General features: G+C 69.3%; 1 protein-coding gene across 1 annotated transcript in view; it reads left to right on the top strand.

The window, feature by feature from the left end:
• GAK (cyclin G associated kinase) overlaps nt 1-16,711 on the top strand; it is a 37,375-nt gene that overhangs the window by 7,551 nt on the left and 13,113 nt on the right. The window contains exons 6-15 of the mRNA XM_054581838.1: nt 1,854-1,979; nt 2,836-2,925; nt 3,987-4,122; nt 4,367-4,479; nt 5,642-5,732; nt 6,665-6,788; nt 12,551-12,600; nt 13,065-13,213; nt 13,371-13,493; nt 14,307-14,440. Of these exons, the coding sequence (XP_054437813.1) occupies nt 1,854-1,979; nt 2,836-2,925; nt 3,987-4,122; nt 4,367-4,479; nt 5,642-5,732; nt 6,665-6,788; nt 12,551-12,600; nt 13,065-13,213; nt 13,371-13,493; nt 14,307-14,440 (1,136 nt within the window). The remainder of the gene's footprint in view (nt 1-1,853; nt 1,980-2,835; nt 2,926-3,986; nt 4,123-4,366; nt 4,480-5,641; nt 5,733-6,664; nt 6,789-12,550; nt 12,601-13,064; nt 13,214-13,370; nt 13,494-14,306; nt 14,441-16,711) is intronic.

Raw genomic sequence — 16,711 nt, 5'->3', positions numbered from 1 at the left:
GCCAGCGGCTGCAGGTGGTTTTTGCGGAAGGGTTTTAAGGCGGACCCCAGGTGTCGGGCCGCCCGGTTCCCAGACGCCGTACCCGAGCCGCTGGGCGGACGTCGGGGAGCAGCGTCGCTGCCCCAGCGGGACTCGCACCCCGGGCGCCCCTCCGGCCTGTGGTTCCCGCCCGGCCTGCCGCCGGCGTTTGGGGAGCGCACGGCCCCCAGCCGCCCGGCCGGGGGCGCTGACCTCTGTCCCCTCAGCGCGCCAGACGAGAGCGCAACGGCAGCTGTCCGGTGGGAGTGACTCAAAACCGTTCCAGTTTCTCTCTGCTGCGCTGCAGGATTTTAGTAGTCAGTTTACAGGCCGTGAGATGGAAAAGTTGGAAGTCGCTGTGTCAGCACCGCCTCACGTCCTGCCTCTGGTCAGCTACCCAGCTTTCCTCAGGTCGGGGCGGAGCGGGGGGCCCTCCCCGTGGGCGCTGGCTGGGGGTCGGCATGGACACCCGGTTTGTGGGCCTTGGTCTGCCTTCAGGTCCCAAGAGGCCTTGGCCTGGCCTCTTTGTCCCTGAGCCCGAGAGGCCGGTGTCAGGGGACAGGTTGGCGGGCAGCATGTGGCCGAGCCCTGGCGTCAGGAGGTCGCCAGGGCAGCGCAGAACTGTCTGGGGGCCTTTCCTGCTGTCTGGATGCGCCCGCCAGCCAGGGCAGGGAAGAACGGGGACAGCGCGGTCAGAGCGTCCGCGTCTGCGGGCCCCTCGCCTTCTCGGAGCCCCGTGTGCGCCGGCGCCCCCACGGCTTTCCCCGGGGCTGCACGCGGGGCTCCTGTCTGCTGCCCGGCGCTCTGGGCCGCGTCCTTCCTGTCGGCTTCTTGCTCAGCGCTGTGGTTTCAGGGTCTGTCCGTCTCATGTGCCCAGTTAGCAGAGGGGGTGCCATGGGGTCCCTGCCGCCCGTGCCAGTGGTGGCCGGCGCTCCCTGAGCTCCGGACGTCCACGTCCCTAGGGGGTTGGAGGCCGCCTGCGTCTGTGCGTGGACGTTCCCGCCAGCAGCGCGGAGTCCCTGTGCCGTGTCCTGCGGCCTTGGCGTTGGCGGCGGCCTGTGGTTTCAGCGGCGTCTTTCTTCTGTGAGTGAGGCTGGCTGTGGTCGCTGGCGTTTGGGCGTCCTCTTTGGGGGGCGCCGTGGCAGTGCTGCCCGTGTTTCCGTCGAGCTGCCATTTCTGCCTCGTCGCAGAAGCCCCAGGGGGGCGGCTGGGCCTGGCCAGGGTGTTTCCTGCAGCGGGCGTTGCCGGGCCCCATGGCGCGAGCCGCCGCCCGAGCGCACGGTTGGCAGGGCTGCCGCCCCCTCCCCGTGGGGCCGGTGCCCCTCGCCCGGCGGAGCCACCGCAGGCTCGTGTCCCCCGTGACCGCACGGCCCTGGCGGCTCTGTCTCTGTGCGGCCGTCCTGCAGTTGCTGTGGGCCTCGCGGACACACCCAGGGCTGGCCCGGCCCTGGACAGCGGCCTCGCGTCCCTGGGGTAGGTTTGCGCCTTCACTGTTAGGAACCTGCGTCCACTGTATGTTGGATTTTAAAGGTTCATCTTGCTGGACGGTTTCCTGGCTGGATTTCTTCTCAGCTTCTTGATGTGTTTGAGGACTTTTTAACGGTGTGTTAACTTTGCTCGTCTCCTGGCTGTTTTAGAGGCTTTCGTGGTGCGTCTGATGTTATTAATTGCAGTTACCTTCGATGTACGGTCGACTTTAACTTTTCCGATGACCCGTCCGTAAAGGCACACCTACGGACTTGGATCAGAGGGAAGCTAAGGTGCTGCGTTTTCCTCGGGGCCAGCTGGCTGTGCACACCCCAGGCTCATGAGGACCGTCTCCTGGAATTTTTCAGGTTGAAAACTTGTTGCTGAGCAACCAGGGGACCATCAAGCTGTGTGACTTCGGCAGTGCCACGACCGTCTCGCACGTGCCCGACTACAGCTGGAGCGCCCAGCGGCGGGCCCTGGTGGAGGAGGAGGTGAGGCGCGGGGCGGCCGGCGCGGGCCCCGGGGCGGTTCCGGGGGGCTCTGCGCCGGGCCGAGGGTTGGCGCCGGTTCAGCGCAGCGAGTCCGCCCCCCGTGGGCACACTCGGGGGCGCGAGCCCGCGGCTGGATCCGTGCAGCGGCCCCGCCCGCCCGCCCCCCCCCACGCCTGGTCCAGTCACCCAAGTGCGGCTCCGAGGGCGGTCCTGCGAGGGGCCTGGGCAAGGTGCCGGGCGTCACTTTTGTGTCTGGATGTGGCCCTGCGTTGTCCCCTGTCCACTCGCCTGGCCCGGCCTCTCCCTGAGGCGCATCTCGCTGTGGGGAGCCACGGGGCGCCTGCGCGTGTGCTGCCGAGGCCACCGCGCCGAGCCTGTGCGGCGCCTCTGGCCCCCGGTGGGCGCGTGTGTTTGCCATGGGGGGCCGTGCTGCCCCTCAGGCTGTGCCCCCCGCCCCCCGTCACAGAGCCCGCCCTGTAGGCCGGGGTCTGAGGTCTTTCACATGAAAACCTGATTCACCTGTACGTTGGGTTCAGTTTGCTCCGCTCAGGACGGTCCTTTGTCCCCAAGAACACATCAGGAAGCTGCTTTGCGAACAGCCCTTCCTTTCCCGCACGCAGGCGGCCCGCCCGGCAGCGCCGGCTCCGGGCTGCCCCCGGGCGAGGTCGCCCATCGGCTGGGCCGTCTGTCTCCAGGGCACGCGCTGCCATCCCCGGCGTGCGCTTCGGCAGGCACTGTGGCCGCTCCGCAGAGAGGCGCCGCGGGGCGCACCGCCCACGGGAGGGCCCTGGGGCACTGACGGGAGGTCGCTGCCGCTTGCGCCCACTTCCCTTGGACAGGCCTGCCTTCCCTTCAGGTCACCAGGAACACGACGCCCATGTACAGGACACCGGAAATCGTGGACCTGTACTCGAACTTCCCGATCGGCGAGAAGCAGGACATCTGGGTGAGGCCGCCACGCGTGTCTGGGGCGTGGGCCCCGGCCTGTGTGGGGCTCCGGGGGCCGTGCTCCTGCCTTGGGCCTCCCCTGTTTCTTCTTTATCCTTTCCTTTTCCTTCCACTGCTGTTCGAGGAGACAGACTGAGGAGAAGTTGGGGTCGGCGTGGGTGGGGTCAGCGGTCTGCTGTCTGCAGGCTCAGCCAGGGCCTCCCGCCCAGCACGGCTCCGGCAGGGTCTGGGCACACGCACCGCCCCACCTGTGAGGTCGCCGTTCCGTGGGGGCGGGCGTCCTGCACTGTCCTGGCCTCCCCGGGGCCCTTGTGCCTCGAGGCGCTCGGTCCGGGCCTGTCGGGCCTGGGCCTGGGCAGGCAAGCTGTGGACGGGCGGCGCGCGGCGTCGGTGGAGGCAGGGGCGGTTGGGAGGCGTGACCGCGGGGCCAGCCGGCTGGAGCTGTTCTCGGGGCAGGCGGTGCGCTGCCGCTGCACCCACGCTGCGTCTTCCCCTCCTGGGCTGCGGGGGACCCCAGGCGGCCACCCCGGCCACGCGCGCCCGAGGACGCGCGTGCACGTGCGGAGCCGGAAGGGCGGGCGTGGGACCGCACGCCGGAGGGTCCGGTGTCTGTGTGCCCCGTGTCCTGCCGCGACCCCCGTGGGCGCCGTCGGCCCGGGGCAGGGAGGCCGGCGGGGGCCCGGCTGGCTCTGCGGCCCTGCCCGCTCCGCCTCAGGGCGTGTGCGCCTGCGTGTGCCAGGGGCCCAAGCGCCTCCCTCCCCAGCCGGCCACCCCGCTCTCCCGACCGGCAGGGCCAAGGCTCGCACGTCGGGGCTGTTGGGTGGAAGAGTCCTTGCCGGAAGTGAGAGGGCTGGAGCTGGGCCGCTGCCCTGCCCCGAAGGTTCTCTGTCCCCGAGCGGGGACACGGGGCTGGCTGGCTGCGCGGGAGGCGCTGCCCCGCTCTGCGCATGCGCGTCACGCCGGGCGGGGCCAGACTGCCCCCCCCCTTGGGTTGCCGGGCCTGACCGGGCTGTCCCTGCCCTCTGCCCCGCCCCTCACCGCGCCCTGCCCACCCGGCAGGCTCTGGGCTGCATCTTGTACCTGCTGTGCTTCGGGCAGCACCCCTTCGAGGACGGAGCCAAGCTTCGCATAGTGAACGGGAAGTACTCCATCCCTGCAGACGACACCCGCTACTCCGTGTTCCATGGCCTCATCCGTAAGTCCTGGCGTGGGGACCGTGGGGACCATGGGAAATGCCCCCGGCCACGTCCCCCGTGGCTGCGGGCAGCCTCCCTGGTGTGGGCTTTTCCACGGAGCGCCTGTCCGTCAGCCTCTGTGACTCGCGGTGCTCGAGGGGCGGGCTTTGCTCGCTCGCTGGGGAAGTCTGATGTCAGTGGGAGGAGGGGCCGCACTGCGGTGGGGGGGACGCGGGGCCCCTGAGCACACACTGCCCCCCACAGGCGCCACGCTGAAGGTAAACCCCGAGGAGCGGCTGTCCATCACCGAGCTGGTGAACCAGCTGCAGGAGATCGCAGCTGCCAGGGACGTGAACCCCAAGTCGCCCATCACAGAGGTGGGGCCTTCCTGGCACTGCTTGTAGGGGCGGGGTCCTAGGAGGCCTAGGCTGCTGTGAAGAGGGGCCCCCTTTGCGGGGCGGCGCCCCCACATCCCAGTGACCCAGGGCCGGTCTCCTACCAGGAGGTCATCAGCACAGCCAGGGCCTCCTCACGCCCAGGGCTCTGGGCTCGGGGGCGGGAGGCAGAAGGAAAGGCCTGATGTGCCCACTGGCAGCCGGTGCTGGGAGCGGGGTGGGGGCGGGCGTGGGGCGGGCCGACCCGAGGGGGGCGCGGGGAGGCGTCTGCTCCGGGAGGCCGCGCGCGCGTGCGCTGCCTGGGGTCCCCGGGGGGCGCCGGCGGCACCGATGGGCGGGCACCAGCCCGGGTTAGCAGGGCCCGCGCACCTCCTGGTCTCAGTGTTCCCGGGCTCCGGGGCCGTGGCGCAGGCAGCCAGCCCCCACCTAGGGCTCTTCTGCCCCAGGCAGTGAGGCAGCTGTCCCCGTGGGGCGCTGACAGGGCCACGGGTCCTACCTGCAGCCCAGGACAGAGCCGGGGCGACCAGGGCCGTGCTGTTGAGGGTGGCAAGAACCAGGCCTTCTGCGCGGCTGTGGCGGCCTGGCCCCGGAGACAGGCGACGCCGCGGGGGCTGGTCACGGCGGAGGCGTCTCGTTCCCGCCAGTACCTGGCGGATGAGACGTGGGGGGCATGTGAGGAGGGGACCCCGTCCGTGGGACGGCCACAGGCTGCCCCCGGTGACAGTGTGGGCCTGGGGGCCTTGGCCACCCGCCAGGTCACGGAGACGCAGCCTCCTGTCGTCTTGCGTCCCGAGCGCAGTGCAGTGGAACTTCTGCTCGGGATGAGGGCCTTTCCGGGGGCCCCCCCGCCCCGCGCTGAAGCACAGCCTGTGAGAGGGCGGCGGCCGCACAGCGCGGGGACGGGGCCTGTGCCCTGCCGTCGGCCGGGGCCCCCGGGCGCCTCGGCGGCGGCACACGGGGCCGGCCCTTCGCAGGCAGAGGCTGTGCGACCGCGGGCGGCGGGCCCGCGCGACCCACTGTGGTGGGAGGGGCAGGACGCTAAGTCGGGCGGGGACAGGGGCCGGGGCTGCCCCCGAGGGCGGGCGGAACGGTGCTGTGCGAGCGCTGACCTCCGCGGGTGAGTCCCTGCCTTTGAACCCCACAGCTCCTGGAGCAGAACGGAGGCTATGGGCACGCCGCCCCGCCCCGGGGGCCGCCCCCGCCCGGGGGCCCCGCGAACAGCGGCCACGGCGGAGGTGAGTGCCCCTGCCCTGCAGCCCCCTCCATCCCGGAGCCACCCTCTGCCGCCCCTGCCTGCCACCCCCCAGGCCCCCCCCGGGGCGTGTGGCCCGGCAGCAGGAGAGGCTGCTGGTCCCCGGTCCCCAGGGCCGTCCTCGAGACGGACCGTGGTGGGCTCGCGCTCCCAGAGCGCGGCGCCCCCTCGGGGCAGGGCGAGGACAGTGTGAGTGCCGCCGGGATGGCGCAGGGCTCTGCGGCGCCTGGTGGGCTGTCGAGGGGGCCGCCTGGGCTCAGCCCCCAGGCTCCGGGGGGCCCGCGGGGGTGCCGATGGGGGGCCACGCACGCGGCACGTCTCTCAGGGCCGCGGGCCACAGACTGTGACCTTGACGGCTGGCGCAAGAAGGGGCGCGTCGGAGAGATGCGGTCGTGACGGGAACGGCGAGTCGGCCGCTGGAGGGGGGCTCCCCCACCTGCGGACAAACAGAAGTGCGCCTGCCGTCCAGCCACGTGGCCTTTCTGTACGGTCGCGGCCACCGGTGTGACCCCACTCTTGCCTTCTCCGCGTGCGCCTGATCTCTCACCGCCGGGAGGGAGGCTCCTGCCCTTGCCGGGCCCTCGGTCGGCCTGTGCGCAGCAGCGGCGTCCCCGGTGTCCGGGAGGCTGGAACAGAAGCAGCCGGATACCCCAGAGACGGCGCTGGAGGCCCGTGGGCACCTGAAGGCTTGGCCCGTGCGGACAGGGCCCGGCCCGGCCCTGTGAGAGCAGCCAGGCAGGCGCCAGGCAGGGCTGAGGCGCAGGCCCCTGGTTTGCTTTCTCTGCCCGTGCGCGTGCGCGGACGGCTGGTGGGGACAGGAAGTGCGGCTCCACTCAGGCCCCGGGGGCTCTGGACACCCCATCTCTGGGACTGGGCCCCAGCCCAGCCATGGCCTAGACTTGTCTCTCCTCGCAGGTCTGGCCCTCGCCGAGTACGACCAGCCCTACGGCGGCCTCCTGGACATCCTGCGGGGGGGCACCGGGCGTCTGCTCACCAACATCAAGGACACCTCCTCCAAGGTCATCCAGTCCGTCGCCAGGTGAGTTGAGGGTGGGGGGGGGCAGGCCCCGGGCGGCAGCACACGGCTGCTCCGTGGCCCAGAGGGTCCCCACCCTCTGGGAGCCGCCTGCCTCCAGCCCCGGCAGAGTTGCACTCACGGCCGTGAGGCATGCGGCCCCGGGGCGGGCTCTGCCCCGCAGGGTGGGGTGACCCCGCGGCCCCTCTCCCGCCTGCGCCGTGAGGGGCTTGGCAGGAAGCCGAGCGTCGGCTCCGCTGCGCCGACCGCGCAGGGACGGCGCCTCTCCCGCCGCGATGGTGCGCAGGCCGCTTCCTTTCTGGCCCCTCGTTTAACGTTGCACGAGAACTCGGGCTCAGGCCGGGGGTCCAGGGCCCATAGGCAAAAGGGGCGCCACCTGCGGGAGGCTTGTTTGGGGAGCACCTGTCCGCAAGGCGCAGCCCATCGGCTCTGGGCACCAGCGGACGGCCCCCTGGCTGGGCTGTGTGCCCTGCGACCCGCCCAGGCCCCCCGTGTGGCTGGCACGGGGGCAGCAGCCTCACCAGGGGGCTCTGTGTTGCGTCGGCTCCAGGAGCAGAGCCGCAATGGCCTGAGGGGCCGGGAGCCCCGGCCGGGACACACACTTGTTCCTCCGACTGCGACCAGCAGCTCTGCTGGCCGGGGCGCAGGCCTGGCCCCGTCTCCTCTTCTGTGTAGCCGTTCGAGTGTAATTTTGGTCCGGAACTATGTGGGCAACATAGATGGAGGCACTCGTGCTCATGTATGTGAGCACGTGTGTTGTGTGCTGGTGTGCACGGGGGGGTGATACACATGGGTGTGCTTGTATGTTGTGGGTGTGAGTGGGTGTGCACGTGTGAACACGTGTGTGCATGATTGGGTATTTTTATGTGTGGTACGTGGGCATGCGTGTGAGCAGGTGTGTACAAGCATGTTTGCATGTAGGCTTGTGGGTATGCACAGGTGTGCTTGCATGGCCAGGCATGTGTTCATGTGGCACGTGGATGCTCCCACACGAGCAGGCACATGTGTGTTCACATGTGAGCTGGTGCGGGCTTTGCATGCAGGTGCGCCCTGTGTGGGAGCAGGTGTGCGTTTGTTCGTGCATATATACAGTTCTGTGCTTGTGTGGACGTGCACGTGTGGATGGGTGTGCGCGCACACGTGTGGGGCTGCGTGTGTGTGAGCACTTGTGTGCACGTGTATCGTGCTGTCCAGGGGCTCGCTCACCCTGCCCTTGGTCTCTGACGACCTTGTGTGGTGGGCAGAGAGGCAGCCCCCCGAGGCGCAGGCCCTGCCGCGCTGGCAGCCGCTCGCACCGAGGCCCCCCGTCGGGCCCCAGGCCGCACCTTGACCGGGAGGGTCGGCTGCTCCCAGTGCGGGCCCTTTGGAGTCCTGGCCGTGCAGACCGGAGGGGTCGGGGGGAGGCACAGGTTCCGGGTGAGGAGCACTGCCGGGCGCTCACCTGTCCAGAGTGGGGCGTGGGCCCCGGAGGCCTGTGCCCTGCCGCCCCCTGGAACAGGCTTTTCCTGGACGCGGAGCGAGTGACTGCACCTCACTCGTAAAGGGAAACGCGGGAAAGGCGAGGTTGAGGCACCTTTCCCTGTGGGCCAGCGCCTCGCGGCTTTCGGCCACAACGCCGCGCCCTGGGCCTTAGCTGCCAGCTTTGGGACGGTGACCGGAGGGCCGGGGGCGAACGCGTGGTACCACGGTGAGCCTGCACGGAGTGTGGGGCCGGCGCCGGAGGGAGGGCAGCAGCCTGACCTCGTTCCCAGCCCCAGGCTCAGCGCCTGGATACACCGTCGAGGGCGGGAGGGTGGTGGGCGCAGGCGTTTGCTGTGAAATGGCCCCAAACCAACGCTGGCGCTTTGTTTTCCAAACGCGTGGACAAACGCAGAGCGTCGAGGGAGGACGCAAAGCCGTCGGTGCCAGTCCTCCTTCCTGCGGGGCCCGGTGTGAGCCGCAGCTGGGCCTTCACGTGCCGGATCGCGTGTGCCCGGCAGCTGTGGAGTGAGAGGCAGGGCCACCTCCCCACTGACCGACGGACCCTCCAGGTGCTGTCCCAGGTGCTGAGCAGGGGCCTCTGGCCACCGGGCACTGAGCCACAGAAGGACCTGGACCCAGCTCAGGCTTTGGGGGCATGGCTCCCGTCACTGCTGACGGAGACCCTCTGGGCCACTGGGCCGTCTTCTCTGCCACCTCCTCGTTGAAGGGGCGTGGACCTGGGAGTCTCGGGGGCCTGGCCTCGGGGGGCCTTGGAGCGCGGTGCGTGCCCGCTCACCAGACCTGCAGTGGCCTGTGTCCCCGAGGCCTCACGTCTGTGTCCAGCTTCGCGCTCCCCGTCCGCCTGGAGCACAGGCTTGGACTCCCACCGCCCGCACCTGCCCGGGGCCAGCGCCGCGGGTCCGCGTAGCCCCCGCCCGGCCCCCGAGTCCCGGCTCTGCAAGGGCTTGAACACGCGGCGTCTGTCCCCGGCACACCTCCGTGGGCGGCTCTGGGTTCGAGGGGCCGGCCTGAGCCGCCCTCCTGGCGCCAGGCACAGGGGTGGGAGGAGCCTTGCAGCCTGGGCTCCGTGCACCTCTCTTCTGGGTGCGGCCTGTGCTCTCTGCGCACTGGGCTTCTGTGTGTGTTGGATTTTTACGTTGCGTGTTCCATACACTAGTGCACTTGGACAGCAGTTTCTCTTTGTCTGGTATTTGTCTGTCCTTGTCTGGGTTTAGTTAAAAGTGCGAGTCTGCCCCACAAACTCATCTGCTCTCCGGCGTGGGAAGGCCCCCCACTGCCCACGTAGGTGAGACGTGTGTCAAAGCTCGTGTTTCAGAACGTCTCGAGGTGTTTTTAACAGTTTGCTTGTATACTCAGGTCTTTAATCCACGTGGACCTTACTTGGGGGGTTCAGGTATTTTTTTAAGGTTTCGTTTCCTTCCTTTTACAGTGGGGAGGGCAGGGAGGGCGTGAGGTACGTAGATTGGCTGCCCCTGACGCCCCCTGCAGGGGACCTGGCCCCCAGCCCAGGCTTGCGCCCTGATTAACCGTATTGGCTCCTTTCGGTTCTCAAGATGGTGCTCAGCCCACTGAGCCACACCAGCCGGGGCTCGTGGGCGTTTTCACTGGTTCCCGGCTGCTCTCCCTGACAGGAGGGGCCCCTCGGCTGATGACAAGCTGGGTGCCGCCCCAGCCTGTTGCCCAGCCCACCGTTCAGCCTGAGCTGCTCCCCGGCCCATCTGGCCTGACCCCGGCCCTGCAGCCCTCAGCACGCTGCTGCCTGGCGCATAGGTGCCCCTCCTTCCCCCCCCCTCCCGAGAACAGGCCTCGCTTGGCCGTTTTTCTGGACGAATTCTAGAGTGAACTTGCCCCGTGGTGCTGACTCGGGGCTCCGGCGGGAAGCGCGGCCAGACTGTGGGCTCCTTTCCTGCCCTGCTGGGCGCCGCCTGGCTGAGTCCGTGAGAGCCCTGCAGGTAAACCTCAACAGGCGGAGAGACTTCCGTTTGGGAGAACACCCTTTGGTGCATCGGGATCTTTATCGCCGTACAAACAAAAATTCTGTCTTCACAGACTTTGATCTTAAAATTCACATAACCCAAGACAGCCAGCAGCACTTCAAGAAGTTAGAACGGTAGGGGATGAACCCTACCACACACACGTCCGTGTTTTCAAGCACCGCTCGTGTGTGTGGAGCGGTCAGCGGGTGCACGGCCCGCACTCGTGGGCCTGGGGGGACAGGGTGAAACCCTGTGGGGCAGGAGGGAGACCGAGGGTCCCCAGGGGGCGGGACCCCAGTCCCCGGCTAATGGGCGCGTCGCTCGTCAACGCCGGTCAGTTACGCGCGCGCATCCTGGCCCCCGCCGGGCGGCTCGGCAGCCTGAGCGCTGGCCTAGGACCTGGGAACGGGGAGGTCGCGGCCTCGGTTCCCAGTGGGGCCCAGGCCCGGGCTGCAGCTGGATCCCCAGCCGGGGGCACGCGAGAGGCAGCCACGCTCGGAGGTTTCCTCCCTCCCCTTTTCTCTAGAAATAAGTAAATAAAGTCTTTAAAATGGCAGAAAGATACGGCACGGACGGACGGGGAGTGAACACGTTCAAACGGTGTGGCTCACACAGGAACCGCGTCGACTGCGCACAGGGCCTGTGGGCACGGGGAGGGAGGGGACAGCGCGCGAGGGCCGCCGGCGGGGGGAGCCGGCGCCGGGCGCGGCCACGGCCGCAGGCCTGGGGCGGATGGCTCGGCCGGCTGGTCGGTGCCTGTGGACGCGGCGGTTGGCGTGCTCACCGGCCCGGGTCAGCGTCCACCGTGCCTGTTGCCGTTTTCTGTTCGCTGCCCTGGTCTGTGTTCCCCGCGCTCTTCCGCTCTTTTTCTGCTTCTCCACGCGGTTTGAATCGAGTATCCTGCGCGATTGCGTTTTCGCCCGTCTTGGCTTGTGTGTTCCCCCCTTAGCGGCTGCCCCGGGGCGTGCAGTGTCCCCGGGGCTGTGGGCAGGGCTTTGTGACAGGCGCCTCGGGGCCTGGGGCCCGGCCCGGCCCGGCCCGGCCGCGCGCCCCTCACGACCCGTGAGCCGTCCCTGTTGGGAACAGACGGCCGCGCGCCCGGGAACTACCGCTGCGGAGGGCCTTCCCCTCGGCCTTCCCTTCCTTCTTGGACGCTCTTCTGTTCTTTAATGTGAATCAGAGTTTCTGGCCTGTGCTATTTTTTTTTCTGAAAAAGTTCTAACAACGTTTCTTATAAAACAGGACTATCAGCAGCAAGTTCTTTCGGTTTTTCTTTGAGAAAAGTCGTTTGAAAAAAAATCTCCCCCGCCCCCCACTTTTGGAGGATCATTTCACAGGGCCCAGAATTCTGAGTTGGGTTTTTTCCTTTGAACACTTCAGATGGCCTGCCCGCCGTACTCGTGTGGTTTCAGAGAAGCGGGTCTAATTCTTGTCCTGTGCCCTCGTAGGTCACGTGCGTCCTGTCCGTGCGTCCTGTCCGGCCCCGCCCCCTCCCCCGCTCCCCTCAGGGATGCCCTTCTCCTTTGATTTCCTGCCGTTGTGTGCGCGGCCCGGGCGTGGCTCTCCCCGGGTCTCCCTGCCCGGCTCCCGGGGCGCCCAGCAGGGCCCTGGGGAGCCTCTCAGCTGTTGCTGTCTCAGTCCTGCCCCTGCCCTTCTCCCCTCACGTGGCGCCCCTGCTGGGGTTGCCTGCAGCCCCCACGTGTCCTGCCCTGGGCTTTGCAGCCTCTGTTCTCTGTGCTTCTCGGTTTTCGCAGATGGCCTGCCCTGTGGCTCCGCTTCCTGCCTCGGCCACGTCCAGCCTGACATGCCCGTCAAAGGCGTCGTCGCTCCGGCTGTGCTGTCTCTGTCTCTGGCCTTTTTCAGTTTTTGATTCTTTCTCAGGATTTCTGTTTCTGCCCACACGGCCTGTCTGTTCTTAGGCGCGTCCACTTAATCCATTAGCTCACTGGTGGCAGCCGTTTCAAACCCCTGGACCCTTCGCTTCGGCGTCCCTGCCGCGTCTGCCTCTGCGTGTGGCCTTTGGGGGCACCTTGGGGTTTTCTCCTGGTTGCCGGATGCGACAGGGCCTGTCCCCGTGGAGCAGCACCGAGCTCAGGCCCCAGGCTGGTTGCGCCTGTGCACCCCCCAGCCCGTGATCCCCGCGCACACGCGTGTGCTCCAACACGTGGTGAACCACGTACTCACACCCGTGAGCAGCAGCCTGAACAGGAGACGCCCCCCAGCTCCCCCAGCCTCGCCCTGCCTCAGGCTCCTGTGAGGTAGCCGTGGGAACACCCTGTGCTAACCGAGTGCCCTCTTCCATTCCAGTTACGCCAAGGGAGACCTGGACATATCTTACGTCACGTCCAGAATCGCAGGTGTGCTGCCGGCTCACCCACGGGTGCCTTTCTGGCTCTCCTGCAGGGAGATGGGGTGTGGGAGGCGGGTCGCTTGTGTATCCCCCATGCAGCTGAGGGCGCGAAGGGCGTGGTTGTTGGGGAGGGCATCTGTCCCCGTGTCCAGGGGCCTCCAGGCCCACAGCGGACGTTGCCCATGTCAACCCAGCGTCTCCCCCGGTCTGGAACTTTCCGGAGCTCTGAGGTCCTGGAAGAAAGGGTGCAAGGCCGTGTGCATTTAAATCTTGGGTCTCCGGGCAAAAACCAGGCACGACCCAGACCCCGGGAGACCCTGCGGTGCTCCCGGGCCTTGGCAGAGCCTGCCTCCCGGGCACGCCCCCTGCAGCCCCCTGGGGGTCCTCTGTGAGGGGGGCGGGGGGTGAGGGGCAGGGGCTGCGTGGCGGCCCCCGGCCGTTGCTGGGGGCTGATGGGCTGCTCTCTTCCAGTGATGTCCTTCCCGGCAGAAGGGGTGGAGTCGGCCATCAAAAACAACATTGAAGACGTGCGGCTGTTCTTGGACGCCAAGCACCCGGGGCGCTACGCGGTGTACAACCTGTCCCCCAGGACCTACCGGCCCTCCAAGTTCCACGGCCGGGTGAGGGGCCGGACCTGCGGGGGGTGCAGGCGTGGCACGGGCCACCCTGGTGACGGCAGAAGCCGGGCCTCCCGCTCGCGCCGGCAGGGGCCGGGCGCTTCCTCCAGCCGGGCCGCGCCGCAGGCGGGCACGGGGTGAGCCGGCCCTGTCCCCGCAGGTGTCCACGTACGGCTGGGCCGCCCGGCGGGCCCCAAGCCTTCGCAGCCTGTACAGCGTGTGCAGGGACATGCACTGGTGGCTGCGGCAGGACCACAGGAACGTGTGCGCGCTGCACTGCATGGTGAGCACCGGGCCGGGACCCCGGGGACAGGGCAGAGGTGAACCCAGGGTGCTGGACGGTGGCCGTGCTGGGAGGAGGGCCAGGCGCCCGGGCGCCCTGGGCGGTGACGTGGGCCGGAGTGTGGGGCTCCTTGCTGAGCGCCAGCCCCCAGCCACCGCCTCCCCAGGACCCAGGATGGGGGCCTGGGCTGCCACCTGGACCCCTGGCAGGCCCGAGAGGAGCAGCGGCGCAGGCCGAGGTGCCCCGGCCGCGCCCCACCCTCGGGGGCCCACAAGGGCCCGCCCCGGGCCCCCAGGCAGCTGTCGCGCCTCGTGTCTCGGGGAGACTGCCCACAGCTGCCCCCCCTTCTTTGAATGGAGCTGGTGGCGCCCCCTGGTGTTGCGTTGTTGCCCCGTGAGGTGGCTCCCACGACAGCCTGGCACTGCGGCTGCTGCCTGGCGGCACCGTCTCTGCCCCTCTGCACCGTAGCTGAGGGCCAGTCGGGCCCCGGCTGCCGGAGAGGCTGCGGTGTCACCTGGCGGGGCACCCACTGGGTGCTCCCTCTGGGCGAGCACAGCCGTGCTGCTGTTGGTGTAACGTCGCACCAGGAGTGACAGCGAAGAGCATGGGGGGGGGGCAGTAGCGTGAGGCCGGGGGTGGTGGCCCGGGTCCTGTGCCGTTTATGAAGGAGCCGTTTCTCTCTCGGGGCTGGGCTCTCACCTTCTCGGGTGCGTTTCTCTCAGTGGGCACGCGCGCCCAGCCCAGCCGACGGCGCCCCGTCCGTCCCCTCGGGAGGCGGGCTGGGGCCTGCCTGAGCTGCGCCCTCTGCCCTAGGACGGCAGAGCTGCGTCGGCTGTGGCCGTCTGCTCTTTCCTGTGCTTCTGCCGGCTCTTCAGCACCGCCGAGGCCGCTGTGTACATGTTCAGCATGAAGCGCTGCCCGCCGGGCATCTGGCCATCCCACAAAAGGTACTGGGTGTCCCCCCCTCTGTTGAGACGTTGGATGTGTGCGGTGTCCCGGGGCCGTGGTCGGCGGGAAGGGTTCCGGGAAGGGGCGGGGATTGGGCCTGGAACAGCAGCCCCGCCCTGTGCCGACCTCCACGGCCCTGCTCTGCAGACGGGGGCCGGCCAGAGGGTCCAGGCGGGCCGTGCCTCCGTCCGGCTCCTGGGCACCAGCTCCTGGGGCAGACGTGGCCGCGAGGCCTGTGCTGGGCGCTGCCTGCTCGCGCAGGCAGTGGGGGCAGCGCCTCTGGTCTCCGCCTGGCGCGGGTGGGCTCTGGGTGGCCGTGTGGGAGGAAGGGGGGTGTGCAGGCCGGTCGGGGCGTTCTGGCGCTCCTTCCGCCCGGGGTGGGCGCACAGCCTCTGGACAGGGGCTGGAGTGGGGCCGCCTCGGTGCCTGGGGGTGAGCCTGGCAGCGCGGACGCAGTGCCACGTCTGTGGCATCTCGTCTGCAGCCACTCGGGGAGCCAGCAGGGGCCGCGGCCTCCGGGCCGCTCGTGCGGGAAGCGCAGGCGGGCTTGGCCGCCCAGCCAGGGGAAGGGCCGCTGGCCCTTTCAACATGCGGCCCGGAAGCCGCTTGAGCCCCCGAATCCCAAATGCACCCAGGGTTCCTGAGCAGTGCCCACCACCACGGGGTCCCGCTGAGCAGCTGCCCCAGTCGGGCGGAGCCGGAGTGTGCCCCGCCGGACTCTGGGCTGCTCCCTGGGTGGGGGCGGGGGCCTGCGGGGTGCTGTTCCCACCGTAATTACCTAAAACACCAGCGTCCCCAGCTGCTGAGGGCGGGCAGGTGCGTGGCAGCCTGGGGAACAGAAGCTGACCGTTAGAACAGTCAGCCCGCCAGGGCCCAAGCCGAGGGCGGGGTCCGGGCGCCGGAAAGAAGGGCCAGCGAGTGGTCGGCGAGGCCGCAGAGGGCGCCCGCGGAACAAGTCGGCCAGGGCCGGTCAGAGCCAGAATGTGGCCCCCAGGGCGCAGGCAGCGGGAGACCCAGAGGCACCCGGCGGGAGGTCACGGCAGGCGGGGGGTGGCCTGCGGCAGAGACAGGGCTCCGTGACCGTGCAGGTGGGGGGAGGCTGCCCCGGGCGCCTCCGCAGGACGAGGACGGGGACACCCGTGCAGGCGTGGGCGGCCGTCCCGTCACCCTCGCTTAGGCGGTGCCAGGGAACACTGAAGAAGCGCGCACTGGGAATCCCGCGAGCGGGCGATGGTGCCCGACTCGGAAGCTCCGAGGACCCTGGGCAGGGTCAGAACGCGGGAAGCCCAGCTGCGCAGGCCCTGTTCTCACGGCCAGAGCCGCGCTCAGGTGGAGGGATGGAGACATTCCCGCCAGAAGCTCCTGGGCCGCAGGAGAGCGCGGCAACCGCCCGGTGACTCTTGGCGGCCAGGGCGGGGCCAGGAGCAGCTGAACAAGGGGAAAACACGCCCAGAGGGTGGTTGGCCTGGCTGTGGCAGCCATCGAGGGGCAGGGGTGTGGCCAGCCGGAGAGGCAGAGTCGGCGGAGGCCGCGGTCAGCGGGGGAGACCGTCACCGGGAAGCAGCCGGGCCGAGCCAGTGCCGCCCTGCTCACTCGGGTCTCGCCTGCGGCCGAGGTCCTGGTCCGGCCTCCTGCTGAGGTTGGGGGGAGCCCAAGAGCGAGTTTGCTGGCAGGACAGGGCGTGACAGTGCTCGGCAGCGGCCTCCCGCCCCTTCCATCGGTCGAAGCAGGTCACCGCTGCTGCCCATCCAGGGGGGTTTCCCCGTGGCCGGAACCCGGACCAGGGCGAGCGCCTGGGAGGGAGCCAGGGGCGGGCCGTGGAGTCTCCCCCCGGGGAGTGCCAGGCGGAGGCTCGCCAAGGTCACAGGGCAGGACGGCGGGGCTGGAAGGGGGGACACAGCCCTCGGGAGCCCAGAGCTCAGCGCCCCTCCAGGGAGGGCGGGCAGGTGCGTGGACAGAACACGGCGCCACCGCCCGGGAGGCACCGACGCCCGCAGGGCACCCCAGAGCAGCAGCAGGACCCGCCGCCAGGGCGCGCGGAGCGTCCCGTAGGAAGGGCTGTGCTCTGGGCCGTGGACCTGCGGCGACGCTGAGAAGTGGAAACCGTCCAGGGCGTTTACGTTCTTGGGCCCTGAGAGAGTTGAAGTAGACATCAGGACCAGGAAGGTAGCCGGGAAGACCCACAGCGTTTCAGAAGGGGCCCACCCGCCTGCAGGTGACCTGTGACTCCGAGGGAGGGAGGAGGGCGACCCAGGAGGGTTTCGAATGGA

The sequence above is a fragment of the Pteronotus mesoamericanus genome, unplaced genomic scaffold, assembly GCF_021234165.1.
Source record: "Pteronotus mesoamericanus isolate MK-2021 breed Mesoamerican mustached bat unplaced genomic scaffold, CSHL_Meso_final contig_68, whole genome shotgun sequence".
NCBI classification, from domain to species: domain Eukaryota; kingdom Metazoa; phylum Chordata; class Mammalia; order Chiroptera; family Mormoopidae; genus Pteronotus; species Pteronotus mesoamericanus.
Note: the sequence above shows the minus strand (reverse complement) of the source record. Positions and strands in the feature narration are given on the sequence as shown.